The 27601-nt window shown below is 42.0% G+C and overlaps 4 protein-coding genes and 1 pseudogene across 4 annotated transcripts; 4 read left to right on the top strand and 1 right to left on the bottom strand.

Annotated features, from left to right (window-relative positions):
- The first annotated feature begins 1100 nt into the window (after window positions 1–1100).
- Window positions 1101–6533, top strand: pmela (premelanosome protein a). The gene is made up of 12 exons (XM_062467167.1): window positions 1101–1234; window positions 2432–2527; window positions 2614–2760; window positions 2848–2982; window positions 3101–3262; window positions 3376–3663; window positions 3825–4685; window positions 4797–4982; window positions 5075–5177; window positions 5275–5480; window positions 5582–5672; window positions 5808–6533. Exons 1-12 carry the CDS (start codon window positions 1180–1182, stop codon window positions 5956–5958), a joined length of 2481 nt encoding a protein of 826 aa, XP_062323151.1. The 5' UTR covers window positions 1101–1179; the 3' UTR covers window positions 5959–6533.
- Window positions 6534–6657: 124 nt separating this feature from the next.
- Window positions 6658–10396, bottom strand: LOC134024623 (tubulin alpha-1B chain-like; annotated as a pseudogene).
- Window positions 10397–11579: 1183 nt separating this feature from the next.
- On the top strand, window positions 11580–14071 carry LOC134024631 (tubulin alpha-1B chain-like). Its single transcript, XM_062467204.1, has 4 exons — window positions 11580–11717; window positions 12346–12568; window positions 12646–12794; window positions 12904–14071. Exons 1-4 carry the CDS (start codon window positions 11715–11717, stop codon window positions 13882–13884), a joined length of 1356 nt encoding a protein of 451 aa, XP_062323188.1. The 5' UTR covers window positions 11580–11714; the 3' UTR covers window positions 13885–14071.
- Window positions 14072–15175: 1104 nt separating this feature from the next.
- Window positions 15176–18525, top strand: LOC134024638 (tubulin alpha-1C chain). Its single transcript, XM_062467216.1, has 4 exons — window positions 15176–15326; window positions 16854–17076; window positions 17155–17303; window positions 17414–18525. Exons 1-4 carry the CDS (start codon window positions 15324–15326, stop codon window positions 18386–18388), a joined length of 1350 nt encoding a protein of 449 aa, XP_062323200.1. The 5' UTR covers window positions 15176–15323; the 3' UTR covers window positions 18389–18525.
- A 3357-nt stretch (window positions 18526–21882) lies between these two features.
- Window positions 21883–27206, top strand: prph (peripherin). Its single transcript, XM_062467181.1, has 9 exons — window positions 21883–22537; window positions 24585–24645; window positions 24897–24992; window positions 25103–25267; window positions 25423–25548; window positions 25637–25857; window positions 26061–26116; window positions 26215–26288; window positions 26376–27206. Exons 1-9 carry the CDS (start codon window positions 21990–21992, stop codon window positions 26463–26465), a joined length of 1437 nt encoding a protein of 478 aa, XP_062323165.1. The 5' UTR covers window positions 21883–21989; the 3' UTR covers window positions 26466–27206.
- Window positions 27207–27601: the final 395 nt, after the last annotated feature.

Below are 27601 nucleotides of genomic sequence, written 5' to 3'. Positions count from 1 at the left end.
ATTCAAACTTTTTCTTGTACAAGGCATTTCTATGATTTCTTAGTTGCATCTTTTGCTATTCTAAAGTCGTGTTTATGTATCTACAGAATCTATGCTTTTTCACACAAAGGATTATCCAGTATAAGGTTATGATACTTTATTGTGACTATTGTACTGAACCATTTGGACTTTTTTCTATTTCTACCCCATTAGTTCAACATGGAAATCGTGCTCATTTGCCTGCAAGTCTGTGGAATGTAGATGAGGGACAAAGAGTACCCACAGTGTTAAAGAGCAAACACGAGTGTATTCCAGTGTGTGGATTGCCATAAGCATACGGTATACTCAGTGCAGCCTTGGGTTGCAGAGAAAAAGAGGAGAAATAAAAGGATGCTATTGATTTGGTACACCCACACTCTCATCTTGTGACCCCCCATGCACAGATAGGGTGGATGTCGAGCCAGGCATGACGACAGCCCAGCTCTGTTTCCTTCTCATTGGAGAAGCCATTAGGTAATGAACAATACATTCTCTGTCAGACTTTTTCTAAACAGTTTGACTTGATTTGTTGTTGAAATGCATAATTAGCAGTGAAAAGGCGAATTACTCTCACAAATTCAATGTGCAAAACCTACTAGATCTACAGAAGGGTGTAGGTGTATTTATAATAAAATAATAATAGGTAGAGCAAACAATAATTCAGTATTAACAATAATAATTTGTCAATATACCTCCATTACTAGATCCAGTATAATGGAACTACTGGGGTAAATCAATTAACTAAATTCTAGTAATGCATTGAGACCAAAATCATTTTTACTGGCTAAAAAGTATCAGTAGAAAACATTATGGTATGTATTTCCAATGACTTCATATATATATAGAGATGTAATATACTTAAAATATTGTTTAAAGTAAAGAATTCCTTTTCCATATCAATGTAGTAAAAATGTCAGTTCTCATACCATAGCTGATGGGATGTCCATCTGGTCACACGGTGGACCTGGGTGGGAGGTTCCCAGTAGCAAACTCTCTGTGATGTCAGTGAAGAGAGGCAATCCTATGGTAATTTAAGGTCCAATAGTCTTTTAAAGAGAATAAAACGCCCTTTCCCATGTCACTTAGGTAGTAGTGTTGGGTTTTGAGGATTGGGGGTAAGGAACTAGGCTCAGAAAGAGGACTCACACCCAAACACTCACAATGAGGACCTTAGTGATGGTGCTGGTATTGGCTCTCTCCTCAGCAGATGCAGCAAGTGAGTATATTTATATATGAATATATAAAATAGTTTTTATTGTGTGTAAATATATAACTTAGTGTTCTATATTTTTAAGAGGGTTCAAACAACTGTTGACCATTTATAGAATTCAGAGGACTGTATTTACCTCCCCCCTTTCAGGGGGAGTTCTCCTAAAATTATAGCAGGCTACAATCAATCAATGTACAGTATATATCACAAATGAGTGCAAATATTAGTGCAAATTAGAAAATAGTTTTCATTAAAACAGAATGGTAGTGTAACAAGTTACATGGGGAGTATGTCCAATGGCCAGTGCCAATAGGCCAGTTAAGTAGCTGATGGCCGGTCGTATTTTTTTCTCAAAATACCAAACACTGCCTCTTGCAAGATGTCTTTTTTTATGGATACTGTCTAATATTTAAGTGATCCAGCAAAGACGAAATAGAAACAAATCCAAATGAGTTGGATTAGTTATCTTAATTTTATGCTTAATGCTTAAAAGATACTCAGATTTTTTTTGTGCTACCATTTACAGGTTTATTATAAAGTGTGGTGCAACAACAATTAATCACGGTGCCACTGTGACATTACTATGATTTCTAATATCTGTAGAGATATACTTTAAACAACATGTCAATTATTATGAACAGTAAGTGTATATCAACAGTGTTTACCAAAGACTAGCAATTAACACCTGCAAATGAACATTATGTTTAGTAGTTACAGGTTTAGAGGAGGTAATTTGAATAGTATATGAATCGTATAGAACTAATCCAACACAGACACATACAACTACTCAAACGAATACACAGATAAATCCTGTAATAAGCAAACAAGGCCGCCCTAATGTCTGAGCTCTCTCATTCTCCCAGTTGGGATTACAACTGCTGGTGCTCAGCTGAGAGTCACATGAAAGGGATTGAGGGGGATTGCAGGGGTCGTGTGACTCCCACTGCCTGGAACCCCCACCTTGGTCATTTCCCCCTAACCCCCACCACCTCCAAATACCTTCAAGTTCCACCACTTTTATTCCCTCTCTGAAACAACTCCTTTTAAGCAAGTGTTTTTATATACATAAAAAAAAACAGTTAAACTTTTTAATTAACACTGCAAAAATTCAATCATATAAAAAGATGGTGAGTTACTCCAAAGAAGATGCATTCTTTTCTTTCAATTGAGTATTTTAAGTCTTTCACAATTTTTTTTTTTCAGAGCCTAAAACACGTTTTACACGCTACCGCTCATGGAATTCACGTCTCTATCCAGTGTGGAAAGATGGAGACTCCAGATACAGGGATTGTTGGGCAGGTGGGTCACTCACCATTGTAATATTTCCAATCCCAATCCCTAGACATTTAAAATGTGTGGATGTACATTGTGGTGTCTGTTTTTAGGCGGAGAAGTTACTTTTGATGTAAAAAATGATGCCCCCACCCTGACCGGAGCCAAGGCAACCTTCAACATTGATCTTCGATTCCCACAAAACCAGACAGTGCTTCCTGATGGACAAGTAGTGTGGGCAAGAAACTGCTCCATCAATGGTAAGCTCACCCTACAAATACAGCCACATTAGTCATATGTCTGTTACTTTTCAATTGGGTTCTGATTGTATTCTGATCTATTCTTAGGAACTCAGTACAATGAGGGTCAGGCTGTGTACCCTGACCAGGAGCAGGAGTGGAACGGAGTGTTCCCCGATGGAACCCCTTTCACCCAGGTCTCTGACAGGAAACCCCACTACGTGTTTGTGTGGAAGACATGGGGTAAAAAAATAAGATTTACTATTATGTTTTATGTAAAATAAAATTTAAAACATACATATTTTACACAAGCAATATATATGATAACTCTATTTAGTAATGCAGTAATTATTACTTTTAGGACGTTACTGGCAGGTTGCAGATGGGCCCTCCTCATCCATCTCCATTGGCACTGATAACATCCCTCTGGGATCTTACAATATGGAGGTTGTCATCTACCACTGCCGTGGCAAGGACAAGTTCATTCCTCTTGGCTATGCCTCCACAACGTTCTCTATCACAGGTGGGCAGAAAAAAGATAATACTGGAAACCTTGTACTTTTGACATTTTAGATGGGATATCAGTGAATCATTTAATCTTCTCCATATTTTATCTCTGACATAATATCCTTCCAGATCAAATCCCTTTCACTGTGAGTCTCAATCAAGTGAATGACATCAATCAGGCTGATCAGAGTTTCATTCAGAACAGAGCCATCGCCTTTAGTATCAATCTACATGACCCCAGCCAGTATCTCATCACTTCTGACATCACCTTCAACTGGGACTTTGGGGACAACAGTGGAACTCTGATCTCAAGAGAGCGCAGTGTCACACATACATACCTCACAGCTGGTACCTTCAGGCCTCAGGTTGTCCTGATGGCCAGCATCCCCAACGGCTGTGCAGATCCTACAGCTGCCGGTGAGACATATTGATACTCCATTTTATGTGTCAGTATGACTAAAGAAGACTTAACTTGTCTTGCACATGAAAGATACACCAATATCTACACATAGCTATATGGCACAAAGTGGATAGACACAAGCAAACAGTGATGTGTATGTGTCTTGTTTTCAATCTAGTGATATCCATGGAATCCTCGGCAGTTCCAGCAGTAGTAGTGATGGACTCCACCCCAGCCCCTGCCCCACCAGCCCCTGCATCAACCCAGGAGACAGGTGACATTGCTCTGGATGTGCCTGCCTCTGAGACTGCTCCTGCCGATGACCTCTCGCTGGCAGCCTCGGTGCAGCCTGCTGGAGACACTGACACAGCTGCAGTGGTAGACACAGATGCAGCTTCAGTGGGAGTGGAGGTGGCCTCAGTGGCCCCTGCTGTAGATGATGCTACTGTTGCTGTCCCTGTCCCTGCAGCTGAAGATGCAGCCATCGTTCCTGCTACCGTAGACCCTGCTGCTGCCCCTGTTGCAGAAGTGGGCGTTGCTGCAGAGGACATTGTGGCAGCCGCTGTCGCTGTGGCAACTGTTGTGCCAGCAGTGGAGGGAGCTACCGCTGTACCTGTTGCTGCTGTGGCTGAGGAGACAGCTGGGGCGGTGGTAGACACGGAGGCAGCTGCTGCTGACGAGACTGCCGTAGTCATGGCAGCAACGGCTGCTGCAGAAGTGCCTGTCATTGACGCCACTGTGTCAGTAGCCCCCGTGGCAGAAGTAGTGGAAGCCACAGTTGACCTGGCAGCCACAGTCTTTCCAGAGGTCCCTGCTGTGGCTCCAGTTGCTCCTGAGGAAGCTGCAGGAGGTGAAGCCGAGGTGGAGGCTACTGCTGCTGCAGAGGTCACCGCGGAAGAGACCGTGGACGCTGCTGACAATGTCCTAGTTCCTGCCGCCACAGAAGATGCAGCTGTAGAAGAGGCAGTAGCTGCTGTCCCTGCAGCTGATGCCGAGGCTGAAATCGTAGAGACAGTGAATGAGGCCGCAGCAACTACAGGTACCCATTTAAGTGACATAAGAACATTCCTCTTACATTATTACAATTAGGTTACAGCAACATTAAAGCTGTGGATATGATGATTGGCATAACATATTTTCCTTTCCCCAGTGTCAGCAGCATTGAATGAGATAACTGCTCCAGCTGATGGTGAAGTTTTAGCAGAGGTAGAGGCAGGCACAGAGGCAGCCCAAGTGGCTCTTGTTTTGGCTAAAAGACAGGCTCCAGAACTTGAGGCTAACGCAGGCTGTATGGTCTACCGTTATGGCTCCTTCTCCACAGCATTGGATGTTATTGGTGAGCTAACGTGTAATTATTATACAATTTGAATGTAGACAAACTTTGGTACATAGTGTAATCCCAACCTTCTGTATGAAATGTCTTGTCAGAGGGTATTGAGAGTGCAGAGATCATCCAGGTGGCTAATGTGGTGTCCCTGACTACTGAGGTGGAGCAGAATGCAGTGGACCTCACCATAACCTGCCAAGGAAGGTTGGTATCTAAGAAAAGGGGATTAAAATATACTTTCAGAATAGGAATACAAGTCATTTAGTATAATCTAACAAATCAAATTATATCCTTTTTCCAGCCTGCCAAATGAGGTGTGCACAGTGATCTCGGAAGCAGACTGTGCCACACCTGTGCAGACTGTGTGCAGTGCTGTGACACCCTCTCCAGAATGCCAGATGATTCTTCGTCAGTTCTTTAACAACTCTGGAGTGTTCTGCATTAATGTGTCCTTGACCAATGATGTCAGTCTGGCTATGGCCAGTGCCAGAGTCAGTGTCACAGTAGGTAAGGGAAAGATACAAAGCACCTGATTGACTAAGCTTAAATGAACCTCCATTTACAATTATTTGCATGTCTCTTTTCCTCATCTTGTGTTTTGGTTGCAGGCTCCAACTCCTCCACAGCAGGTACTGTGGCTGCCGTCTTGGGTGTGATGGTTCTTGTCTGTGCTATTGGAACCATTGCTTTAACATACAAGTAAGTGAAATACAGTTTTCTACAGAGAAGTGATGTTGCTGTTTCACTCAACGCATTTGGTATACTACAAAGGTATTATATAATGAAGGAAAACTGAAAATGACAGCAGTAACTTATTGTTAATATCCTCATTAGGCGGTTCAAGCAGTATCGTCCTCTGACAGAAAACTCAGGCAACGGTGGAGGTAGCTCTACAATTACATCAGTGCCATTGCTGCTGTGGAATTTGCTGAGTCGGCAATCACCTGGAGAGAGCCGTCCATTGCTGCAGGGAAGGGTGGTGTGACCGCCAACATAACCACCACCTCACAAATAACAATTCTAAATAACATACCTTTTAACAGACACCCTTACGTTAAGACAAACACTGTTGACTAATGTCAATTCACTGTATTCAGTTGTGTTGTGGCACTGGAAGCAACTTCAATAAAATAAAATGTACACAGAAGGATCATTAATAAATCTAATCAAATTTTAAATTCCGACAGTGTATTACTTGAGAAAATAAATATTTATTTTGACTCAGTCTTTTTATATTCAATAAGTTTAATTAGTTAAAAGTATCAGGTAACATATTTGGCGTTTCTTATAGTCTACTTTTAACTCTGTAGGGTTGTCAACCTATTAACTTAAGTCTAAACTAATCTTACGTGAAATTGCTGTTTTATTACACATTCACTGTCCCCTTGCAAAAACAAGACTCTGTAAAATATCTACTGTAGATACGCGTCCAGAAAACTTGCATTCCTGCTTTCTCTACTCGTAACTGTTTCTGCCTTTAGAAACTCAAATACGTATGTTAATAAGGATGTAACATTGTAATAAAATTGCATTTAACTTAATGTGAATCATTCCTAACTTTCATTAGACCATAACATTGAAATCACAATGCAATCGTGGAATATGTGAGTAGGGACAAGACTCCCTCAGTCCCACTGAATATCTTTCAAAATGACTTGAACATTTTTTAAAGACTCAGAAAAAGTTCCTTCAATAATTTATTGCATATCACAGTTGAGATGACGGACAGCTGAGTGTAAAGAACACATGAATAAACAATTATTCAAAACCGTTACATTCTCAGAATACAGCCACAGCACATTTAATTGATCAGAAAACTAATTCTACAGCTATGACATGGGATAGTGCTTGCTAGCAGTTTCCTACACTGATAAGGAAAGCTGAGTCATTTCAATGTAGGATCAGTGACTGATGTGAATTCACCTTAATATTCCTCTCCTTCTTCCTCTCCTTCTCCTTCAATGGAATCCACACCCACTTCCTCATAATCTTTCTCCAAGGCAGCCATGTCCTCCCTGGCCTCAGAGAACTCGCCCTCCTCCATACCCTCACCTACGTACCAGTGCACAAAGGCACGCTTGGCGTACATCAGGTCAAACTTGTGGTCCAGACGAGCCCAGGCCTCTGCAATAGCAGTGGTGTTGCTGAGCATGCACACAGCCCTCTGAACCTTAGCCAGATCTCCGCCAGGCACAACAGTGGGGGGCTGGTAGTTGATACCAACCTTAAAACCAGTGGGGCACCAATCTACAAACTGGATAGAGCGTTTGGTCTTAATTGTGGCGATGGCAGCATTAACATCTTTAGGTACCACATCACCACGGTACAGTAGACAGCATGCCATGTACTTTCCGTGACGAGGGTCGCATTTTACCATCTGATTGGCTGGTTCAAAGCAAGCATTAGTGATCTCAGCAACTGAGAGCTGCTCATGGTAAGCCTTCTCTGCAGAAATGACAGGGGCATAGGTGGCCAGGGGAAAGTGGATACGAGGGTAGGGAACCAAGTTGGTCTGGAATTCTGTCAGATCAACATTGAGGGCACCATCAAATCTGAGGGAGGCAGTGATTGAGGAAACAATCTGACTGATCAACCTGTTAAGGTTGGTGTATGTAGGGCGCTCAATATCAAGGTTCCTACGACAAATATCATAGATGGCCTCATTGTCCACCATGAAAGCACAGTCAGAATGCTCCAGGGTGGTGTGGGTGGTCAGGATGGAGTTGTAAGGCTCCACCACAGCAGTGGACACCTGGGGAGCTGGGTAGATGGAGAACTCAAGCTTAGACTTCTTGCCGTAGTCAACAGACAGGCGTTCCATCAGCAGGGAAGTGAAACCAGAACCGGTACCACCTCCAAAGCTGTGGAAAACCAGGAAACCCTGGAGACCAGTGCACTGATCAGCCTAGAGAGAGAGAGAGGTTTCATATTTTTGAATAAGAATGTGATATGTAGATAAAACAGTGAATTGTTTTGACATTTACAAAGATTTTGGTGATGGGTCTCACCAGTTTTCGAATCCTGTCCAGAACCAGATCAATGATCTCTTTTCCGATAGTGTAATGCCCACGGGCATAGTTGTTGGCTGCATCCTCCTTTCCAGTAATCAGCTGCTCAGGGTGGAAGAGCTGGCGGTAAGTTCCAGTGCGCACCTCATCTTAAAAAAGGATCAGGAGCTGTTAGTTCAAGAACTCTGGACCCGTGGAATTTGACATAGTCTATGTCAGGACCACAGTGAAACTGTAAAACCAGTGAAACCACACTGAAATCACACCAATCTATGTCAGGACCATAGTTAAAAATCACATACATTTGTTTCTAAAATCCTCTTACCAATGACTGTGGGCTCCAGATCTACAAACACAGCTCTCGGCACATGCTTTCCAGCTCCAGTTTCACTGAAGAAGGTGTTGAAGGAGTCGTCTCCTCCTCCGATGGTCTTATCACTGGGCATCTGACCGTCCGGCTGGATCCCATGTTCCAGACAGTACAGTTCCCAGCAGGCATTGCCAATTTGGACGCCAGCCTGGCCAACGTGGATGGAGATGCACTCACGCTGATGAGAAAAACAGAAAAAGTTAATATTATAAGATCAGTGCGCAAATATGCAAGACCCACTTATTTGTCTAAAAGGAGTAAAGGGGGCAAAACAATAAAGTAGCATTTTTCCCATGCAGTCTAGCAGTCACTTTGCACAATCCTCTTCTCTGTTCTGGGTACATGAATGGGATTTAGAAAGTGGGAATGGTGCCATGTTGAGGCACCGCCCTGAACTGCAAGAACATGAGAGAGAGAGGGAGAGACGCCAGTTTCAGTGCAGAATTGATGACGAATCACACCACCATCCCCCATTCTTCCTCCTCCCTCCCCCCTCCCCCCTCTGTTCCTCTTAGCAGCTCCACCCTGCTGTTACCAAAGGATTTACACCACATATGGCCAAGCTATCTCTGTTGCTAGGCAACTGGCCACTAGCAGTCACTTGCTTCAGAATATGCAATGAAATGTTGCTTTCATTGTTGTCATGAAAGATTTTACAAAGAGTTGTATGCAGGTTTTGAAAGTTGTCTATATTTTTGCTTAATTTATTTTAAGCAAATTGCAAAATACATTTTTTAATTCAATTCCATTTGGTTGTTGCCTACTATGTGTAAACTACACTTTACATTTCACATAAAAAAGGATGTAGACCTATGATTCTCGTAACAACTGTCATTAGCAGCTAACATGCATATTATTTTGAATTGAGTTGTGAAACAGAATAGCACTCATAGGATGACAATAGAACAAATATAGTGCAACTAAAAAAATCCATCTGTTGGAGGCTGATGCAAAAGTCTCCTAACCGATTACACCCTCCCCCTGTCACTAAAATCACATATTGAGAACCATATACATACTAGGCAGCATAGGCCTGGTGGGATAAAGGTGCCCCTTGCCCATACCCCATGTTCTGTGACTATAGCTGTAATACAGGGATGGTAATAGCTCAAATACTTTATTTTCAATGTTCAAGCTGTGATTATATGAGTATAGTCTAGAAGCTAATCACGGCTGCTGAATAAACTATCTAGAATTTATACCTGTAACTTCTCTGCACTTCTCTGCAGTAAAGTAAAGTATAAAACATTTCGACTCACAATCGTGAATATGGCAAATTCCATCGGTCATTATAAAACGGAGGGGTTTGGTGAGCAAGAGATCTAGAATGTTCGATAACAGACTTTGCTATTTTGACTACATTTAGACAAATCGTATTTCCACCTGACTCAATTAAAAATAGTCTATTATCTGATTATCACTAAAGAAACAGCCATTTGAAAAGATAATTGCAGGTAGGCAATATATGGTGGCGGTATAGCATAGCCTATAATTCACCCAGACAAGGCTGGTGTTAATGAAACGTGTGTACGTTATACCATAATTAACAACAAAAAAATCTAAAACAGGAAAACATTTCACGCTAAACTAATTAATCGACTCGTATTAGTGTATAACGTAAGCGTTTATCATAGGCTTCTAATCTTCTTACAGCCAACCGTGCAGGCTATTCCTTTAAACGGTTTTAAAACCAACAATGTGCCCATCATGTAGTAGCCTATTTGATCCGTGAACCAGATAAGATGACCTGCCTATTTAGTTTATAGAGATAGATAGATAGATAGATAGATAGATAAATAGATAGATAGAAAGGTGAGTAGGCTACTGTGATTAAATAAGCCAACACAACAGTTATCTGTATTATCACCACAATGTGACAAACAACAGATTACTCACCATGTTTACTGATGTAGAGGGATATTACGGGAATATATCGATTAAAAAGAACAAAAAATGTTTCTCTTATGTTGTCTTCGGTTGAAGTTACTTTATCCGACAGCTAAGAGTCGATGTAGTAACTGATCTCTAACACTGTGGCGCGCTAGTACTTGTAGTGTCGCAAAGAGGGCTGAACCTAGAAGACATGAATAAATTAATACATTAGGATGGCCACCACCGAAAGCTGTGTTTGCTCCATCGCTGTAGTCAGTTCGACACTTTTTTTTGCCAAGACCAGGCTGACCATCCATTACGTGGATAAACGGGTATATACCCTACATGACAAGACACGTAAACCTTATCTAGGTAACATTTTGCCAATACAAACCTTTACATTTGAGGAAGACTACATAGCTTTTGGTGTGTGACTGACACACACACAATGTATCACGCCTTACTCAGAGGGGTTGCCCTATGATTTGCATAATTTTTGAATTTCTTGAATGTCTTTGAATGAACTTGCTTTTATTGAAAATGTTCTAATAAGTAGGGTGTGGCATTGTTGGAAGGAAGTGAATTTGACTCAGACAAATTTGAATGGACAGCAGAGAGATTTGCAGCTTTCCAACACACAACCTACTATCTGCTCCCTAGGGAGATATCTGATGATTCGGTCACCAGTAGAAGCAATGTGGTGCAGGGAGTACCGCTGAGGCTGCTTGTATGTGCTGATGGCACAATGACATACTGGTCACATGACAACTGCAGAGGAGGGGAGTGACGTCACTGCAGCAAAATCATGAACAATGGCAGAGGGTGAGGCTGCGCCCGAGCCAGAGATGATGTGGGTGGGTGGGGGGTGTATAGGATGGGGCTGTTACTTCAAAAAGCCAAAGATGTCTGTGTACATTTATGTTTTCTTTTTCCATTAGTGTTATTCAGTTTTCAAATTATGTTTAATACAATCACAAAATCAAATAGGCAACATTTGGCACTCCATCCATACATCACAAGAAAAATATTGATTGTGCGTGTGTGTGCCTTGTTTAATGAAGGAGTTAGATTACTTAAAGCTTCACTCAAGGATGTAAGTGGCCTAAAGCTCATGACAGTTTACCTTGGAAAGTGAGCTGTTGCCACACCCTTGAGGTGACACTCTCCATCTTTCCTTAACCAAAAACTGCCTTATACATTTAGGCATCACCTTCAAGGCTTGACTAAAAATAAGCAGTCAGATTTCAGATGTTTAACTTTGAATGTTTTTATTATATTTTAAATAGAAGAACACGTAAAAAAGTAAGTTTATCATCAGGCTATTCCTTTGTTCTTTGGGTAATTGTGTGCTTGTGGCAGTTCTATTCGGTGGTTATAGCACCGCCTTCTTCTTTTCCACCCGCTGTTATTCGCGCCTAGCCCGCTAGTTGCCTAGAAGTGTGCATTCCATTCACTGTTCATCTTTCGGCGCCTCCTTATCAAGGAACCAAAATGGTGAGCCCAGTATTTAAAATATTACAATATATTTTTCTTGTATTTCTCTCTTTTCCCTTAAAACAGGCTTCATAGAATGTTATCCACTCTTGTGTATCGGCCCAATGAGATGTTTGATGTAGGCTATTTTCAATAGTGAGCTATATAGGCTATATAAGCTATATAAATGTCATACGCGACTAAAAGGAGCTGAAGCGCACTGAAACTATATTTGTTATAGCATGCTTATAACCATGTATTTGTTAGTTTACAATATTTGAAAATATGGTATTCACTGTTTGAATACCAAACAGGCCTAAATATGCTTCTAAAACAGAAAAGGTCATATAGGTTTTAAATTAAAATCATGTAGGTAACAAATGCGCGAAATGAGTAGAAGTGAATTGCCCTAATATTCAATGTAGTCCATATTTCAAAGTGTGTTACTTGAGCAATGTCCGTTTTAGCTTGCGCTATATATATTACCGGCTATTTTGTCAGTCATACTTTTTTTTTTATTAAGGGGGACTATTGATTCTTAATCTTATGATTCATAGAAGTATACTTCCTGGTTATTCCTGTTTTTTAATCGTTATTAGATTTCAAGATCTATTTAGAATGATTGTTTAATATACTCTGACTCCTACAGCGTGAGTGTATCTCCGTACATGTGGGCCAAGCTGGTGTCCAAATTGGCAATGCCTGCTGGGAACTGTACTGTCTGGAACATGGGATCCAGCCAGACGGTCAGATGCCCAGTGATAAGACCATCGGAGGAGGAGACGACTCCTTCAACACCTTCTTCAGTGAGACTGGAGCTGGAAAGCATGTGCCAAGAGCTGTGTTTGTAGATCTGGAGCCCACAGTCATTGGTAAGATGATTTTTGTAGTTAATCTACAAAAATGTTGTTTTAGATTTTCTTGACCTAACAGGTTTTTTTGTTATTAGATGAGGTGCGCTCAGGAACTTATCGCCAGCTCTTCCACCCTGAGCAGCTGATTACTGGAAAGGAGGATGCAGCCAACAACTATGCCCGTGGGCATTACACTATCGGAAAAGAGATCATTGATCTGGTTCTGGACAGGATTCGTAAACTGGTGAGACCTATCACCAAAATCTTTGAAATGTCTTGTAAATGTCAAAACAATTCAGTTTTATCTATATATCATGTTCTTATTCAACAATATGAAACCTCTCTCTCTCTAGGCTGATCAGTGCACTGGTCTCCAGGGTTTCCTGGTTTTCCACAGCTTTGGAGGTGGTACCGGTTCTGGTTTCACTTCCCTGCTGATGGAACGCCTGTCTGTTGACTACGGCAAGAAGTCTAAGCTTGAGTTCTCCATCTACCCAGCTCCCCAGGTGTCCACTGCTGTGGTGGAGCCTTACAACTCCATCCTGACCACCCACACCACCCTGGAGCATTCTGACTGTGCTTTCATGGTGGACAATGAGGCCATCTATGATATTTGTCGTAGGAACCTTGATATTGAGCGCCCCTCCTACACCAACCTTAACAGGTTGATCAGTCAGATTGTCTCCTCAATCACTGCCTCCCTCAGATTTGATGGTGCCCTCAATGTTGATCTGACAGAATTCCAGACCAACTTGGTGCCCTACCCTCGTATCCACTTTCCCCTGGCCACCTATGCCCCTGTCATCTCTGCAGAGAAGGCTTACCATGAGCAGCTCTCAGTTGCTGAGATCACTAATGCTTGCTTTGAACCAGCCAATCAGATGGTAAAATGCGACCCTCGTCACGGAAAGTACATGGCATGCTGTCTGCTGTACCGTGGTGATGTGGTACCTAAAGATGTTAATGCTGCCATCGCCACAATTAAGACCAAACGCTCTATCCAGTTTGTAGATTGGTGCCCCACTGGTTTTAAGGTTGGTATCAACTACCAGCCCCCCACTGTGGTGCCTGGCGGAGATCTGGCTAAGGTTCAGAGGGCTGTGTGCATGCTCAGCAACACCACTGCTGTAGCAGAGGCCTGGGCTCGTCTGGACCACAAGTTTGACCTGATGTACGCCAAGCGTGCCTTTGTGCACTGGTATGTAGGTGAGGGTATGGAGGAGGGCGAGTTCTCTGAGGCCAGGGAGGACATGGCTGCCTTGGAGAAAGATTATGAGGAAGTGGGTGTGGATTCCATTGAAGGAGAAGGAGAGGAAGAAGGAGAGGAATATTAGTTCCCCCAATTACCTCCAATGCAAGGCAAATGATTAAATTACCTTAAAACTTAGCATAGAACCAGTATAATGATTTTGCAGAATCTAAACATTTGACTATGATGGAATATATTCTGAATATCTCATCTTTTTATGTACCTGTTCTGTTATTTTGAGGCGACTGCCTAATAAATTATTAATGAATTAATGAATGTTGAATTGGTGTTTTTTTTATTACACTTGCATTACATATTTTATAAGAGGACAGATAATGGCCGGGTTTCCCAGATTCGTTAAGAAGCTTTTAACGCTAAGAGCTTCTTAACAAATCTGGGAAACCCGGCCAATGTTTGCTTGTATAGTCTTGGCAATCATACTGATAAAACAATTCATAAGAAAACTTGAATTAATTTGCAGGGTGAATAGCATCTTGAGTTGGCAATATTAACATTTCAAGGCACACCTTGCCCACGTATAAAACAACTGAGGACACAGATTTTTAGCTCCATCCTGTGGTGTGACAGTGATGAGTGCGATGTCAGACAGACATTTCCCCAAATATGTATATTAATCTGTGTCATTCACCTCATGCACATCACTGGATAAGCCATCAGTAATATAAATTTGTATGATAGGCCTATGTAATTAATTTGAATGTCACATACAGTATCATCATTATTTATTTTTGTATGATTTCCCAAGTAATTTAGCTTACCCCATAGCAACATTTATGCACCATGAGTGATAAACTAGTATTGATTATAAAAAGGCCTGCTGATGCTACTTTCAATGACAAATCCCTAACCAACTGTACATGTTGATGACCTAGCAGAGTCAGCAAAATGTATTTGAGTGTGTGGTGGGGCTAATGGGCAAAGTCATCTATCTTCACACTAAAAAGAGGGGCTGTATAGCCATGAATAATTTTACTTCTCCACACATTCAGTGTCTGGCCTGTGCGCACTCATTTTTTGGTATAGTCTTTTTTTTCCTTCAAAACACCACAGATGTACTGTATTTGGATCTAATTAAAATAGTAATGGTACAAGCTTACATACACATGTTTAACATCTGTAACTATATGGCCGTACACAATGTATTAACATTTAGGTAGGTAGAATATACAATGGGCCTAGTGAGAAGGTGTTAAACTTCTAACAATATTCAGGCATGATCAAGTTGCTTTCGGTATTCGTGACCAAACGGTTTATACAAAAGGCATTTGCATGTATATTTAAATGGTCCAATAGGACGAACTACATGGCATTTTTCCGTGCTGTGCGCAGTCCAAAGCCCGCCCAGTTGTCGCCGACTCTCAAAAGCCATATAAAAAGCCCCGCCCGAGCTCCGTTTGTTCAAACTTCTCACTATTGACTCCTTAAGGTCGTTGTGTGAGAGTTGTTATTAACTACGATTTCTTGTTTTAACTTTATTCTACATTTTAACTCCTCTTCTTAGACATGGTAAGTGTGAGTGAGAGAATGACTTGAATTGTTATGTAGTTTAAGTTTATTTTCATAAGGTGTCAAGAAATTGTACAATTAGACTAAGGTTGTCAATTAAACATGACACAAAAACATAAGATAGGCCTACCTGCCTCATATACTAAATATCTGATATTAGTCTAGGCCTATATTGTGAAATGTTAAATTATTATTTTTACAATGCAGTAGCCTAATTGTTGGTCCAGTCGACACCCATCCATAATGAAATATATTTTAAAATGGCATATCCACTACCCAACTATCTTTGTGACATGGCAACGGCTCTTTGAACACACAGTTTGATGAGTTGGCGATAGTTTTCTTTTTCTGCGCCACAGAATAGGTTAGGAGTCCATGGCTAGGTTGGGCGTCGTTAGCTAATTCCTTCCTCATCTCTTCCCCGCTCTCTGACCAGTGCAGACTAGCACAGATACAAAGTAACAGTATGCTACATCGGTACAAGATGATCTTTAAAGTAGGCGATGGAGAAACTATTGTAATAAGACAATCAGATAAATCCGGCTACTAGGGAAAATAATGTGATACAAAAATCGTTAACCACGTGGCCTTTTGAAGATTAGATTAGATTATTTTTTTTCCAAGCGCGATCAGATCTCACATTCAATGAATCAAACGACAGAATGACATGACAGTGCGCCATTTCGAATCTGTTGCCTGAGAGGGATTCCATTTCGTTCACTGTCATCATCAGTTTTCAATAATGCTTTTGAGCGAATTCAGACATACTTTTATCCAACAGGGTAAAAAGCTACCTTATCCAAATAGCGTCCCAATCTATTTGGCAGTTTCGGGCATTCTTGCCTCCAACAACCTACCCGTAATCACCCCTAGTGCTGACTTTCATTTGCATTTACAACAGGGATTACCACAAAGTCACTGCCATTGTCCTGTGTGAGCCCATAGACCGAGAGCCTCGGCCCGAACGCGTGGTTATGACGTTCCTCATCATTTATGATCTTCCCATTGTTTTAAAGGCGTGGCTTGTAAAACGGGGGATGTCAAAGCGCAACCTGTTCCTACCCCAATCACACACGTTACTGATTCAATGAGTGAGGGACACGAATATATATAATTTCGAAATGTGAGGGGAAACATGAGACCTCTTCCAATGTGAAATCTACACGAATACTTTCCTCACCCAAACATTTCTTACCATGGTCTTATTAATTTAATGAATTTACCACACCTAAATATATGTATGTCTTGACTACCCACTGGGGTTCAGGGGTTTATAAATTACAGAAGCAGTAATTTCGGTGGACATTTTCCTCCAAAGATGGTTGCAGTAAGGCACTTACCATGATTGGAGCCGTGCTTCCCTTGAAAGGCTGATCATGTGATTTTATGCATAGTGAAACAAAAAGAAGTCTTGTCTCCTTTTGGGTGTGTGCACTCAGCTGTCCAGACACAGATCGGTAGTTGTTCCTGTCACTTAGGTCGCTTTTAGGTTCAGTAATTTTAACAAAATTGTTCTTTCATCCACAGCGTGAGTGTATCTCCGTCCACGTTGGCCAGGCTGGCGTCCAAATTGGCAATGCATGCTGGGAACTGTACTGTCTGGAGCATGGGATCCAGCCGGACGGTCAGATGCCCAGTGATAAGACCATCGGAGGAGGAGACGACTCCTTCAACACCTTCTTCAGTGAAACTGGAGCTGGAAAGCATGTGCCGAGAGCTGTGTTTGTAGATCTGGAGCCCACAGTCATTGGTAAGATGATTTTTGTAGTTAATCTACAAAAATGTTGTTTTAGATTTTCTCGGCCTAACAGGTTTTTTTTGTTATTAGATGAGGTGCGCTCAGGAACTTACCGCCAGCTCTTCCACCCTGAGCAGCTGATTACTGGAAAGGAGGATGCAGCCAACAACTATGCCCGTGGGCATTACACTATCGGAAAAGAGATCATTGATCTGGTTCTGGACAGGATTCGTAAACTGGTGAGACCTATCACCAAAATCTTTGAAATGTCTTGTAAATGTCAAAATGATTCACTGTTTATGTACATATAACATTTGTATTCAACAATATGAAACCTCTCTCTCTCTAGGCTGATCAGTGCACTGGTCTCCAGGGTTTCCTGGTTTTCCACAGCTTTGGAGGTGGTACCGGTTCTGGTTTCACTTCCCTGCTGATGGAACGCCTGTCTGTTGACTACGGCAAGAAGTCTAAGCTTGAGTTCTCCATTTACCCAGCTCCCCAGGTGTCCACTGCTGTTGTGGAGCCTTACAACTCCATCCTGACCACCCACACCACCCTGGAGCATTCTGACTGTGCTTTCATGGTGGACAATGAGGCCATCTATGATATTTGTCGTAGGAACCTTGATATTGAGCGCCCCTCCTACACCAACCTTAACAGGTTGATCAGTCAGATTGTTTCCTCAATCACTGCCTCCCTCAGATTTGATGGTGCCCTCAATGTTGATCTGACAGAATTCCAGACCAACTTGGTGCCCTACCCTCGTATCCACTTTCCCCTGGCCACCTATGCCCCTGTCATCTCTGCAGAGAAGGCTTACCATGAGCAGCTAACTGTCTCAGAGATCACTAATGCCTGTTTTGAACCAGCCAATCAGATGGTAAAATGCGACCCTCGCCATGGAAAGTACATGGCGTGCTGTCTGCTGTACCGTGGTGATGTGGTACCTAAAGATGTTAATGCTGCCATTGCCACAATTAAGACCAAACGCTCTATCCAGTTTGTAGATTGGTGCCCCACTGGTTTTAAGGTTGGTATCAACTACCAGCCCCCCACTGTGGTGCCTGGCGGAGATCTGGCTAAGGTTCAGAGGGCTGTGTGCATGCTCAGCAACACCACTGCTGTAGCAGAGGCCTGGGCTCGTCTGGACCACAAGTTTGACCTGATGTACGCCAAGCGTGCCTTTGTGCACTGGTACGTAGGTGAGGGTATGGAGGAGGGCGAGTTCTCTGAGGCCAGGGAGGACATGGCTGCCTTGGAGAAAGATTACGAGGAAGTTGGGGCAGATAGTGCCGAAGGAGAGGATGAGGGAGAAGAGTACTAGAGTGGTTTACACTAGCCTAAGGCTTCGGAAGTTTCCAACCTGTCTCTAAACATTCCTAAAGACAAAATGTTTTTTGCTGTCCCTTTCTAACCTTCTCAGTCTCTTTCACTATTGAAATAAAAGTCAAATGTAATGTTTGTAAATGTGCATTTCTTTTAAGTATAACTCCTGATGATTCTAATAATAAGTTTGTTCTATGGTAGAAAACATATTAATAACAACATATTAATAACAACATTGCTGCCTAATTACTACACCACTACTGTTTACATTATCAACTTAAGAGAATGAGGACCATCTAACCAACTATAAAGGCAGCAATCTGTCTGTGGCTCGTTTATCACATTTCCAGTCATTCCAGTATTATCACTGAGGCATAGCTGGTGCTCTGCCCTCAACAAGAGAGATGGAAGACTCAGGCTCCATATGAGAGGAGGGATGAATGAAGGAAAGAGAAAGATGGAGAGAGAGATCCATAAAATAATTTATAGGGACGCACGCATGTTGTATAGATAAAGATGATGCAATGCAGTATGAAGCAGCCACTGAGTTGTGCATTTCTACAATAGTGGTATCTGTGCACATTGACCATGTCATGCTCAGGAATGAGCCATAGCCATTCATGAATAGTTAATCAAAGTTCTATATATGCTGAACTGGGCATTTAAATTACTGTTACTGTCATAAGCATTACAGACCTCTATGGTACAGCAATAAAAAAGTGTAACAGGCATTGTTCATGTATGTGCCATCATAGCCTTTAAAGTACAGGGCTAACTCACAACAGAGGACATAACCTTTGATTTCCAGGTCTATCGGTCTTCTTTTCTCCAAAATAAGAAATAAGGAGGTATTATCAAAACGCAAGGCCCATACTGTAGTCTATGTTGATCTGCAGCGTGAGAGGCCATGCCAAGTAATCACAAAACATAGGAAGCTCACAAAACCAACTGACGCCTTGCTTTCTTTAGCTATTCACCGTTTTCTAACCGTAGCTCAAGGCTAAAAGGTCACATTGTAGTGCAATGTTACAGTAAATATGGTCAGTGAATCTCTTTGCATACATATCATACATTGGAGGTCTGTTTTTCAGAAATTTGGTGTTGCAGGCTTTGAACTACAATATGATATGAAAATAAATAGATTCATTTAGATAATTGTATTTATTTTTCCCTCGGGGCAGGGTAGACACCAGTGGGACATTATTAACCATTATGTTAACCCTACTCACAATCCTCAAAGTGATTTCAATCTGATTTCAATCTGATCAGAGAAGTCTGAATCTGTGTAGTCTCTCTGATGGCTAAAAATGTTTCAACCTATTCTATTACCCTTTATAGATACTTTTACATCCATATTTACAAAAAAACATATATAGTAGTTTCCCTTTTTTACACATTGCTTTAATATCTGTAGTTTATAAACATTATTACAGTGTAGTTCTTTCCTGCTTCATGATTTATCCTACTGGTTTACTGTAAGGACCGTAAGTCCTTGCAGGCCAGATGACCTGAGTAAATGTTACAATCAGCGGACAAATTGGTAATCATGGTTCCCTGTACTCGAACTGTCTTTACCTGCTTGATTTAACTGGGTTTTCAGTTACAATAGATATTTTAGGTCTGGTCCAAATTGTAATGACACAACATACCATAGCTATTTTCTATGTGTGAAATTCTGCACACTCATGCCACTAAAATGGCCGCTACTTGGTCTGTATGGGGGATAATGATGAGGGAGTATCCTGTACATGTAAACGAGCAGGGATAAAGATAGAGTCAGGATATAGGTAAGCTGATCAGTAGCCATATGGGATTTATTTTTTTACCGGAAAAATAGGAATAGTGAAGAATTGCTGTTGGAGCGGTAGAGAGAAATAAAAAGTGAGAGAGAGAGAATGTGTAAACTAATTTACTAGAAGGATGGTTATTAGATTATGGTGTTGGGACTATCACACAGGACATTAATTACAGTGAAAGCCAGACATTTGCAGCAGCTGTAGTCATGACAAAATGAGAGAGACAAAGAGAGAGAGAGCGAGAGAGAAAGACAAAGACACACACTTTAAGAGATTTATTTATTTATTATTTAGAGATTATGAAATGTTATGTTTATCTGTCTTAATGTTTTGAAACATGTGTAAAGAGACAAATGCAGAAGACAAGAATGTAGAAAAAGTATGTGTAGATAATCAGAGGAAAGGAAGAGAGAGGAAGAGGCATTGAAAAGGAGAGAGAACCTCCTGCAGTTGACAAGGTGCATGCTCAGCATTGCGTCAACATTACACTGTATCCATAGCATGTCTTTGCCGACATCAACTAAAACAACTGCAAAGCACATACACACACACACACATACAGGCATGAACACACCATCATGCAGTAGCCAACATGTGGTGCACTTAGCAGAAGGACACAGCAGCAGCCGCCTTAAACTTCACAGAATGTTCTTTCCCTTAATCAGCTCTTGTGCTTGTATGCACAGCAATGTCTGGAAAAACTGAATGCAGTTGGTTAAACATTAGTTACTTAAAAATGTGTCTCAAACGATAGTGAATGATGTATTTCTCAAAATTACTCTGTTTTTGTCAACTTCGACAGACTTGTAATTGTCATACTTTAGTGACAAGTGCAACATTATGCCTTAATTTAAAAAAAATCTGTAGATGCATCTGGACAGGGATTGAACATTAAGGATCCCAGGAAAGGTGAAATTAACAAATACCATCTTTGTTGCTTCTGAAGTTGTCTTGTGTATGTAATATCGGCCATATCATCAATTCAATCTTAAAATCCAGACCATTCAATGGAGGCAGTGGACAAACTCGCTCTATGCGATAGAATTGCAAAGTCATGGCTCTGCCCTAGCCTACCGAAACGTCAATACAATATTCCATTACCGTGGAAAGAAAAGGGGAGACTGAAATAATTTAACAATGTCAGCAGAACAGTCATGGCTTTGTCAGCTATGCAATCATATCATTGTATTGATATTATAAGTTACATTTTTATGTAAAAATTCAAAGTGGGTACCAGTTCTTCTAAATACATTTCCTATATATTAAAGAAACACAGGTGGAAGTTAGTGTACCAAGGGGAAAGCAAAGAAGCAGACACAGCTATCCTGTAGAGGGGATGTTGTGTATCAGCTGTCAAGGTGAGGATGGGGAGGTGTGTGGTGGGCTTAGCAATGGAGACATCTTTAGCGATACAAGCATTAATGGGGGAGACAATTTGGCCTTCTGCCACATGCAACGGGTAAAAGGGAGGGGCCGTTGGTAGAGGGAGGAAGAGAATGTAGGGAGAGGGAGGAGGTTCTGCTGAAAGCTTGGGAGTGGCCTAAGACTGCATGTTGAGGAGTGATGGATAGAAAAAAGCTCTGGAGGGAGGGGGAAGAGGCGGAAGGGTAAGTAATGCGGGACAGGCGTGGAGGGGGTGTGATGTCCACCTCCTGTGTATAAAAGCCCTGGAGCTCCTCAGTCAGACGTCCTGTTGCTTCACTCCTTTCGGCTCCAGCCATTCCAAACTCGTGAAAGAAAAGGGACAGAGATAGAGATTTCAAGACGGACAGAGTTAGTAGAAACCGAGAGAAACAAGCAACCATGAGCCATCCTTCAGTCCGCACGTCTACCTCCTACCGTCGCACTTTCGGGGGTCCCAACCCTATTTCCATGTCCTCCTACTCACCTGTCTCCTCCCGTATGCCTTTCTCGGGGGGGCGCTACATGCGCTCCATGTCCCCGGTGGTGCCTTCTCGCTCTACCAACTATCACCACCAGCGTGTGCGCTCCAGCACCCAGCCACCTCGCCTCAGCTACGACAAGGTGGACTTCACCCTGGCTGAAGCAGTCAACCAGGAATTCCTGACCACACGTAGCAACGAGAAGGCCGAACTGCAAGATCTCAACGATCGCTTTGCCAGCTTCATAGACAAGGTGCGTTACCTGGAGCAGCAGAACACAGGGCTGCAGCAGGAGCTGGGCCAGTTCAAAGGCCAGCAGCAGCAGGGGCAGCCCAACCGTGCCTCCGAGCTCTTCCAGGAGGAGCTGAGGGAGATGCGGCGCCAGCTGGACACCATGGGCAAAGAGAGGGATCAGTTCCAGGTGGAGAGGGACAACATGGCCGAAGACATGGCCCTGCTGAAACAAAGGTTGGTAAAACCATGAAGGGGGATGCAGAGATGTTTTTTAAATGTAAATGAGTAGGAGGTTGAAGTAGTGCAGGTTTAATATTAAATAATAACATGTTTGTTGGCGAGGAATGATTTTGGGGAGCTGAAATGACTGAAAATAGTTGTTTATGGCGACAGTCAGTTTTGGGAGGATATTTAGGATTTTGGATGTGCATGGTTTACCACAATAATTTTGGAGGGCAGCAATGGTAGAATGGTGAGTGTGGGTAAAAATGAAATTATTATTGGTATTTTAGGCCTGCAAAGTACGTACAGAGTTGTATGAGTTTTGCTATGGATGTCATAATGTAGGCAGTGTTTGCAGGGGGGCGTGATGAGAGACATTGGTGTAGACTGTCTGTGACTTTTCAATGAGCTCATCTCACCCCTAAATGCACTTACACTGCAGTGTGGTCATGGGTTGTGTTAAAAACACTGAGAAGGTACAGGGGGTCCTTGGGCTTGGGCCAAAATCTGTACAGCACCAGTGGTGGGACGGGGCGTGGCACCAGGGAAGGACAGACACAAAAGATCTGCAGCATGCTAGAGCACTGTATGTGCTCTATACTGCAGTGCATGTATGCTTACTGTCCTGGCCATAGACAGGTACCAACATAAAACAAGTTGTTTTAGCATATTGTGACCAAGCATGGATCACTTTTCACCATCCATGGCTTGTCATTTAACAGCAAGCAATTGATACAATCCACCCTCATTTATTGAAGTGGAAGTTATTTTAATTACATCACATCAAGTGCCATCAACCATAAACTGATGCTATTTCTGGTCCAATACATTTACAGTATGAGCCTCTAGACCTTCAAAGTGGCACAGGGCATTTAGGGCATTTGAGGTTTATCTTAATGAGGTAATTGTAAAGGTAAAAACAAAATTAACCTACACATTCACACATGCCCAAACACAAATAATGACCCATCCCATTACAAATAAACACACAAGTGATCTGCACGTTTTCTCTACCCCTGACAGACAGGACAGAAGGATGGATAGACTGCGCACAGGGTGGAGCCAAGAAATAAGGGAGGGGAGAGGAGAAAAAGACAGAAGAGAAAGGGGAGGGATCTGAGATAGAAAGAAACTGAAAGAAAAATGGCTTTTTGAAAAATCAATTTGACTAAAGCTCTATTAGGAGGGTGTTCTGTGTCCCCCCTATGCCAATGGGAAGGTGCCAGATTTCCCATTAGGAAAAAAGGACCCCAGCGACATGATATGAATTAAAGATGAGGAAACCCTGTCATGCAACCTCCCCCACGAAAGACTCTTCTTTATGTCCAGTCTGGGCATAATTATTGTCTGAAGAAGCAGGGCCCAGAGAGAGAGAGAAGGATCTGGGAGACACCTAAACACTGACCAAAGAGACAACCAATCCCATATGAGACTGGACTTAGAGAACAGTGTGGACTGATATCACAGTTATGATATCATAAATGATGACTCATCACAACCTTTTCTGTGATGTATGTAAAAAGATAAATATTTTCTAAATTAATTTTTATATTATCCATGCAACAGTTTAAAAATAGTTATTATGAAACAAATATGGTATAAGGTAGTCTTGGCAAATATATGCAGTTGGTCTCTGAGCAAATAATGCAGCGAGTTGACAAGATAGGAAGAATAAGTGTGGGGGTCCTCACTGACCTCCATAGAGTTGTAATTAGCTAAATGTGTTCAGGGAACCATCTGCTGACCCCGTTGGACACTCTCCCAAACCCTTTTAAGGGACGGTGAATTACCAAATTGATCCAGGGGCTTTTTGCCAGCTGATGCCTCATTTGGGGGAGGCAGTCTGAGGGAAGAATCACTTAAATATAATCACATCTCCACTGCAGCTGCTATTTGGGTCAAAAACTCAAACATTGTTATCTAATGTGGTTTCTAATGTTATGTGATAAACAGTGATCTAGTGAGCCCTTGGAAGGGCTTTAGAACTGTAAACTATGACTTTAAACAAGCCGGTTTAGTACTGTGTTGTCTCACCCCATCCCCAATCCCTCCCATGCAGACTTGAGGAAGAGACCCAGAAAAGGGCTGAGGCTGAAAACAACCTGGTGCTTTTCCGCAAGGTACACACAACTTAGACTCAACACACGACTCCAATGTTAGATCATTGTCCATAGATTTTATTTGTATGTTTCTAGTACTGAGGGAAGTCTGTCTTGTCTTGTGCTCTTGTGTAATACTGACATCTTGTGGCCACCATGTGAGCCCATCGATCACATTAAGCCAATGACAACCTTAGAGGAATCCCAACCAATGTTAAAAGGATATGTGAAGTTTTTGGAATACTAAACAGAGCTAATCATTCCATGGCTAGGATGTGGATGATGCCACTTTGTCTCGTCTTGACCTGGAAAGGAAGATTGAGTCTCTGATGGATGAGATTGAATTCCTCAAGAAGCTGCATGATGAGGTATGTTCTTACAGTTACCAGAACTGTAACAATCTGACAACAAAGTTTAGAAGAATGCAAGAGATGATCTTGTCCCACTACTAATTTAAATTTAATTTTGCACCTCACAGGAAATCCAGGATGTGCAAGTAAGTGTGCAGAGCCAGCAGATGAAGATGGAAGTGGACAGCAGCTCCAGGCCTGACCTGACTGGTGCCCTGAGGGACATTAGGGCCCAGTATGAGAACATTGCCACCAAGAACATGCAGGAATCTGAAGAGTGGTACAAGTCCAAGGTACCTGTGCGCACACACACACAATTAAACCTCACATTTAAACTATTGCACTGAAAACCACAATTTGCTTCATTTATTGGCTGTCCCAGCCATACATTGAGATAATATATAATACACTACTCTTCATCTAATTCTCAAGTTCTATCCTCTTGCAGTTTGCTGATCTGACAGAGTCAGCCAAACGTAACAATGACGCCATGAGGCAGTCCAAGCAGGAGTCCAACGAGTACAGGAGGCAGATCCAGTCGCTCAGCTGTGAAGTGGATGGTCTGAAGAGCACGGTGAGGCTTCACAAAACCCAACATTTTCTGGCACCTCTGTTAAACAACTGTTTGTTTATGGTACAATGTGTGTTTATGTTTGGTTCAGAATGAGGCTCTGATGAGGCAGATGCGTGAGATGGAGGACCAGTTTGGCGTGGAAGCTGGCAACTATCAGGACAGCGTGTGCCGTCTGGAGGAAGAGATCCGCCACCTGAAGGATGAGATGGCCCGCCATCTTAGAGAGTACCAAGACCTTCTTAACGTCAAGATGGCCTTGGACATTGAAATTGCCACCTACCGCAAGTTGCTGGAAGGAGAGGAGAGCAGGTGAGATGAACATCTTGACTATACAATCTTCACGTGGATTGGTTGTAGTTACTATATATGTAAGTGTTTTGATTGTCAAAGTAACAGTAAGCCTCTGAAGTATTTAATGCCATTACAGATTTAACTTTGATCTTATAACAAATGTTTTACTCATGTACAAGTATATGATATCTATTAACATCCCATGTTTTGCCTCCCATCAGGATCACTGTTCCCATGTTCAATGTGGGATCCATGAGTAACCGCAGTGGAGACAGGGGTAAGAGCTTCACCTGGTCTTTATGTTTTATTACTGTATTCAACTCTTGGTAATGCAAAAGTACAGGTTGAAACATCCTTTTTGTTTCTTCCCCATAGACTATGACCAAACTCCTGACACCCCTAGCAAGAAGACTGTGGTGATAAAGACTGTTGAGACTCGTGATGGAGAGGTAAGGCTCCATGAATAGTCAATTATGTACCAAATGTGTTTGTGAAAAGAGATGTAATGGGACTTACAATTGTTTCTCTTTTGTCAGGTGGTGAAAGAGTCCAGGAAGGAGAAGGAGAGGGATTCAGGCAGGAGTGACAGGAGCGAAAGGGATGATAGGAGTGACAGGGATGACTAGGACAGTCAGGCACGTATTGCTTGTTCCAGGTTCAGATGTAGCAATTATAAATGGTAATAATTGATGAAACAAAAAAAGCAAGATGATTATGAAAAGATGTAAAAGCTGCACTCCTCAAAAGTTGCTCACTGCTCACTCTTTAACAAGTTATTTTCCTGTCCAGCAGATTATGTTGATGTGTTGAAACTTGAATAAACCTGAGACATTGTGACCTTGGTGCTACTTATAACAACAAATCTTTACTGAAAATAGTAGTTAAACTACGTTGAGCAACAACTGGAGTAAACGGCTATTTCTTGATATACCAACTGAGGCCTTTATTTGCAGTATAATTCCTTAAAATCCATACAACCGCCACTTTGTAGACAACACAACAAAACTTTAAAAAGCAAAAGGGTTTTTAATGATAACTTAACTAAATGGTTTTGCGTACAAATGCTTCATTTGCAGTAAACAATAGATAGTGGTATTTGGGAGAGTAAGGTGAAGATATTCTCAGCTGTTTCAGTTCCGCAGCTTTACGGAACTCTCCATTTAAAATGTCTCCAGAGTGGGAAAACCAGCAATGTGGGTACTTGACTTGAACAGTAAGAGACTACAGTAGCAACACCACATACTCTGCAACTCATCCCTTAAACTGAAAATTTTAATGAAATGTGCTTTGCTATTATGTGAGGATGTGTGTTTCTGGCAGCCACTGAGCAATAGAATGAAATGTAAATGCAAATAAAGTCAACTGGAACTGAACTGTGTTTTTCTTGTTCCTTACCAGAATAAAACTTAATGCATGTCCCAGCACACAGTGCTGATCTATGTGTGGCATGGTGCTTTGCACTGCCACCTCACAGCAAGAAAGTCCTGAGATTGTTTCCCACATAGGCCCTGTTGGCACTGAGGGCTTGTCTGTGTGGAGTTGCTCACATGGGTTTCCTCCACAAAGAACCTCAGTACAAAAATATGCAGAGCAAGAACAGATTGCTCTCCTGCTCTGTCACTGACCAAGACATGGACATGGGCATGAGCACTTGGAATAGGTGCACACACCCCTGCTGCCCTTACAGGAAGGACATCATGGATGGGAAAATGCAGAGAACAACTTTGCACTGAACAATTCCCTATCATTGAAGCGCAGTGTC

Source organism: Osmerus eperlanus, chromosome 1, assembly GCF_963692335.1.
Source record: "Osmerus eperlanus chromosome 1, fOsmEpe2.1, whole genome shotgun sequence".
Taxonomy (NCBI): Eukaryota; Metazoa; Chordata; class Actinopteri; order Osmeriformes; family Osmeridae; genus Osmerus; species Osmerus eperlanus.
Note: the sequence above shows the minus strand (reverse complement) of the source record. Positions and strands in the feature narration are given on the sequence as shown.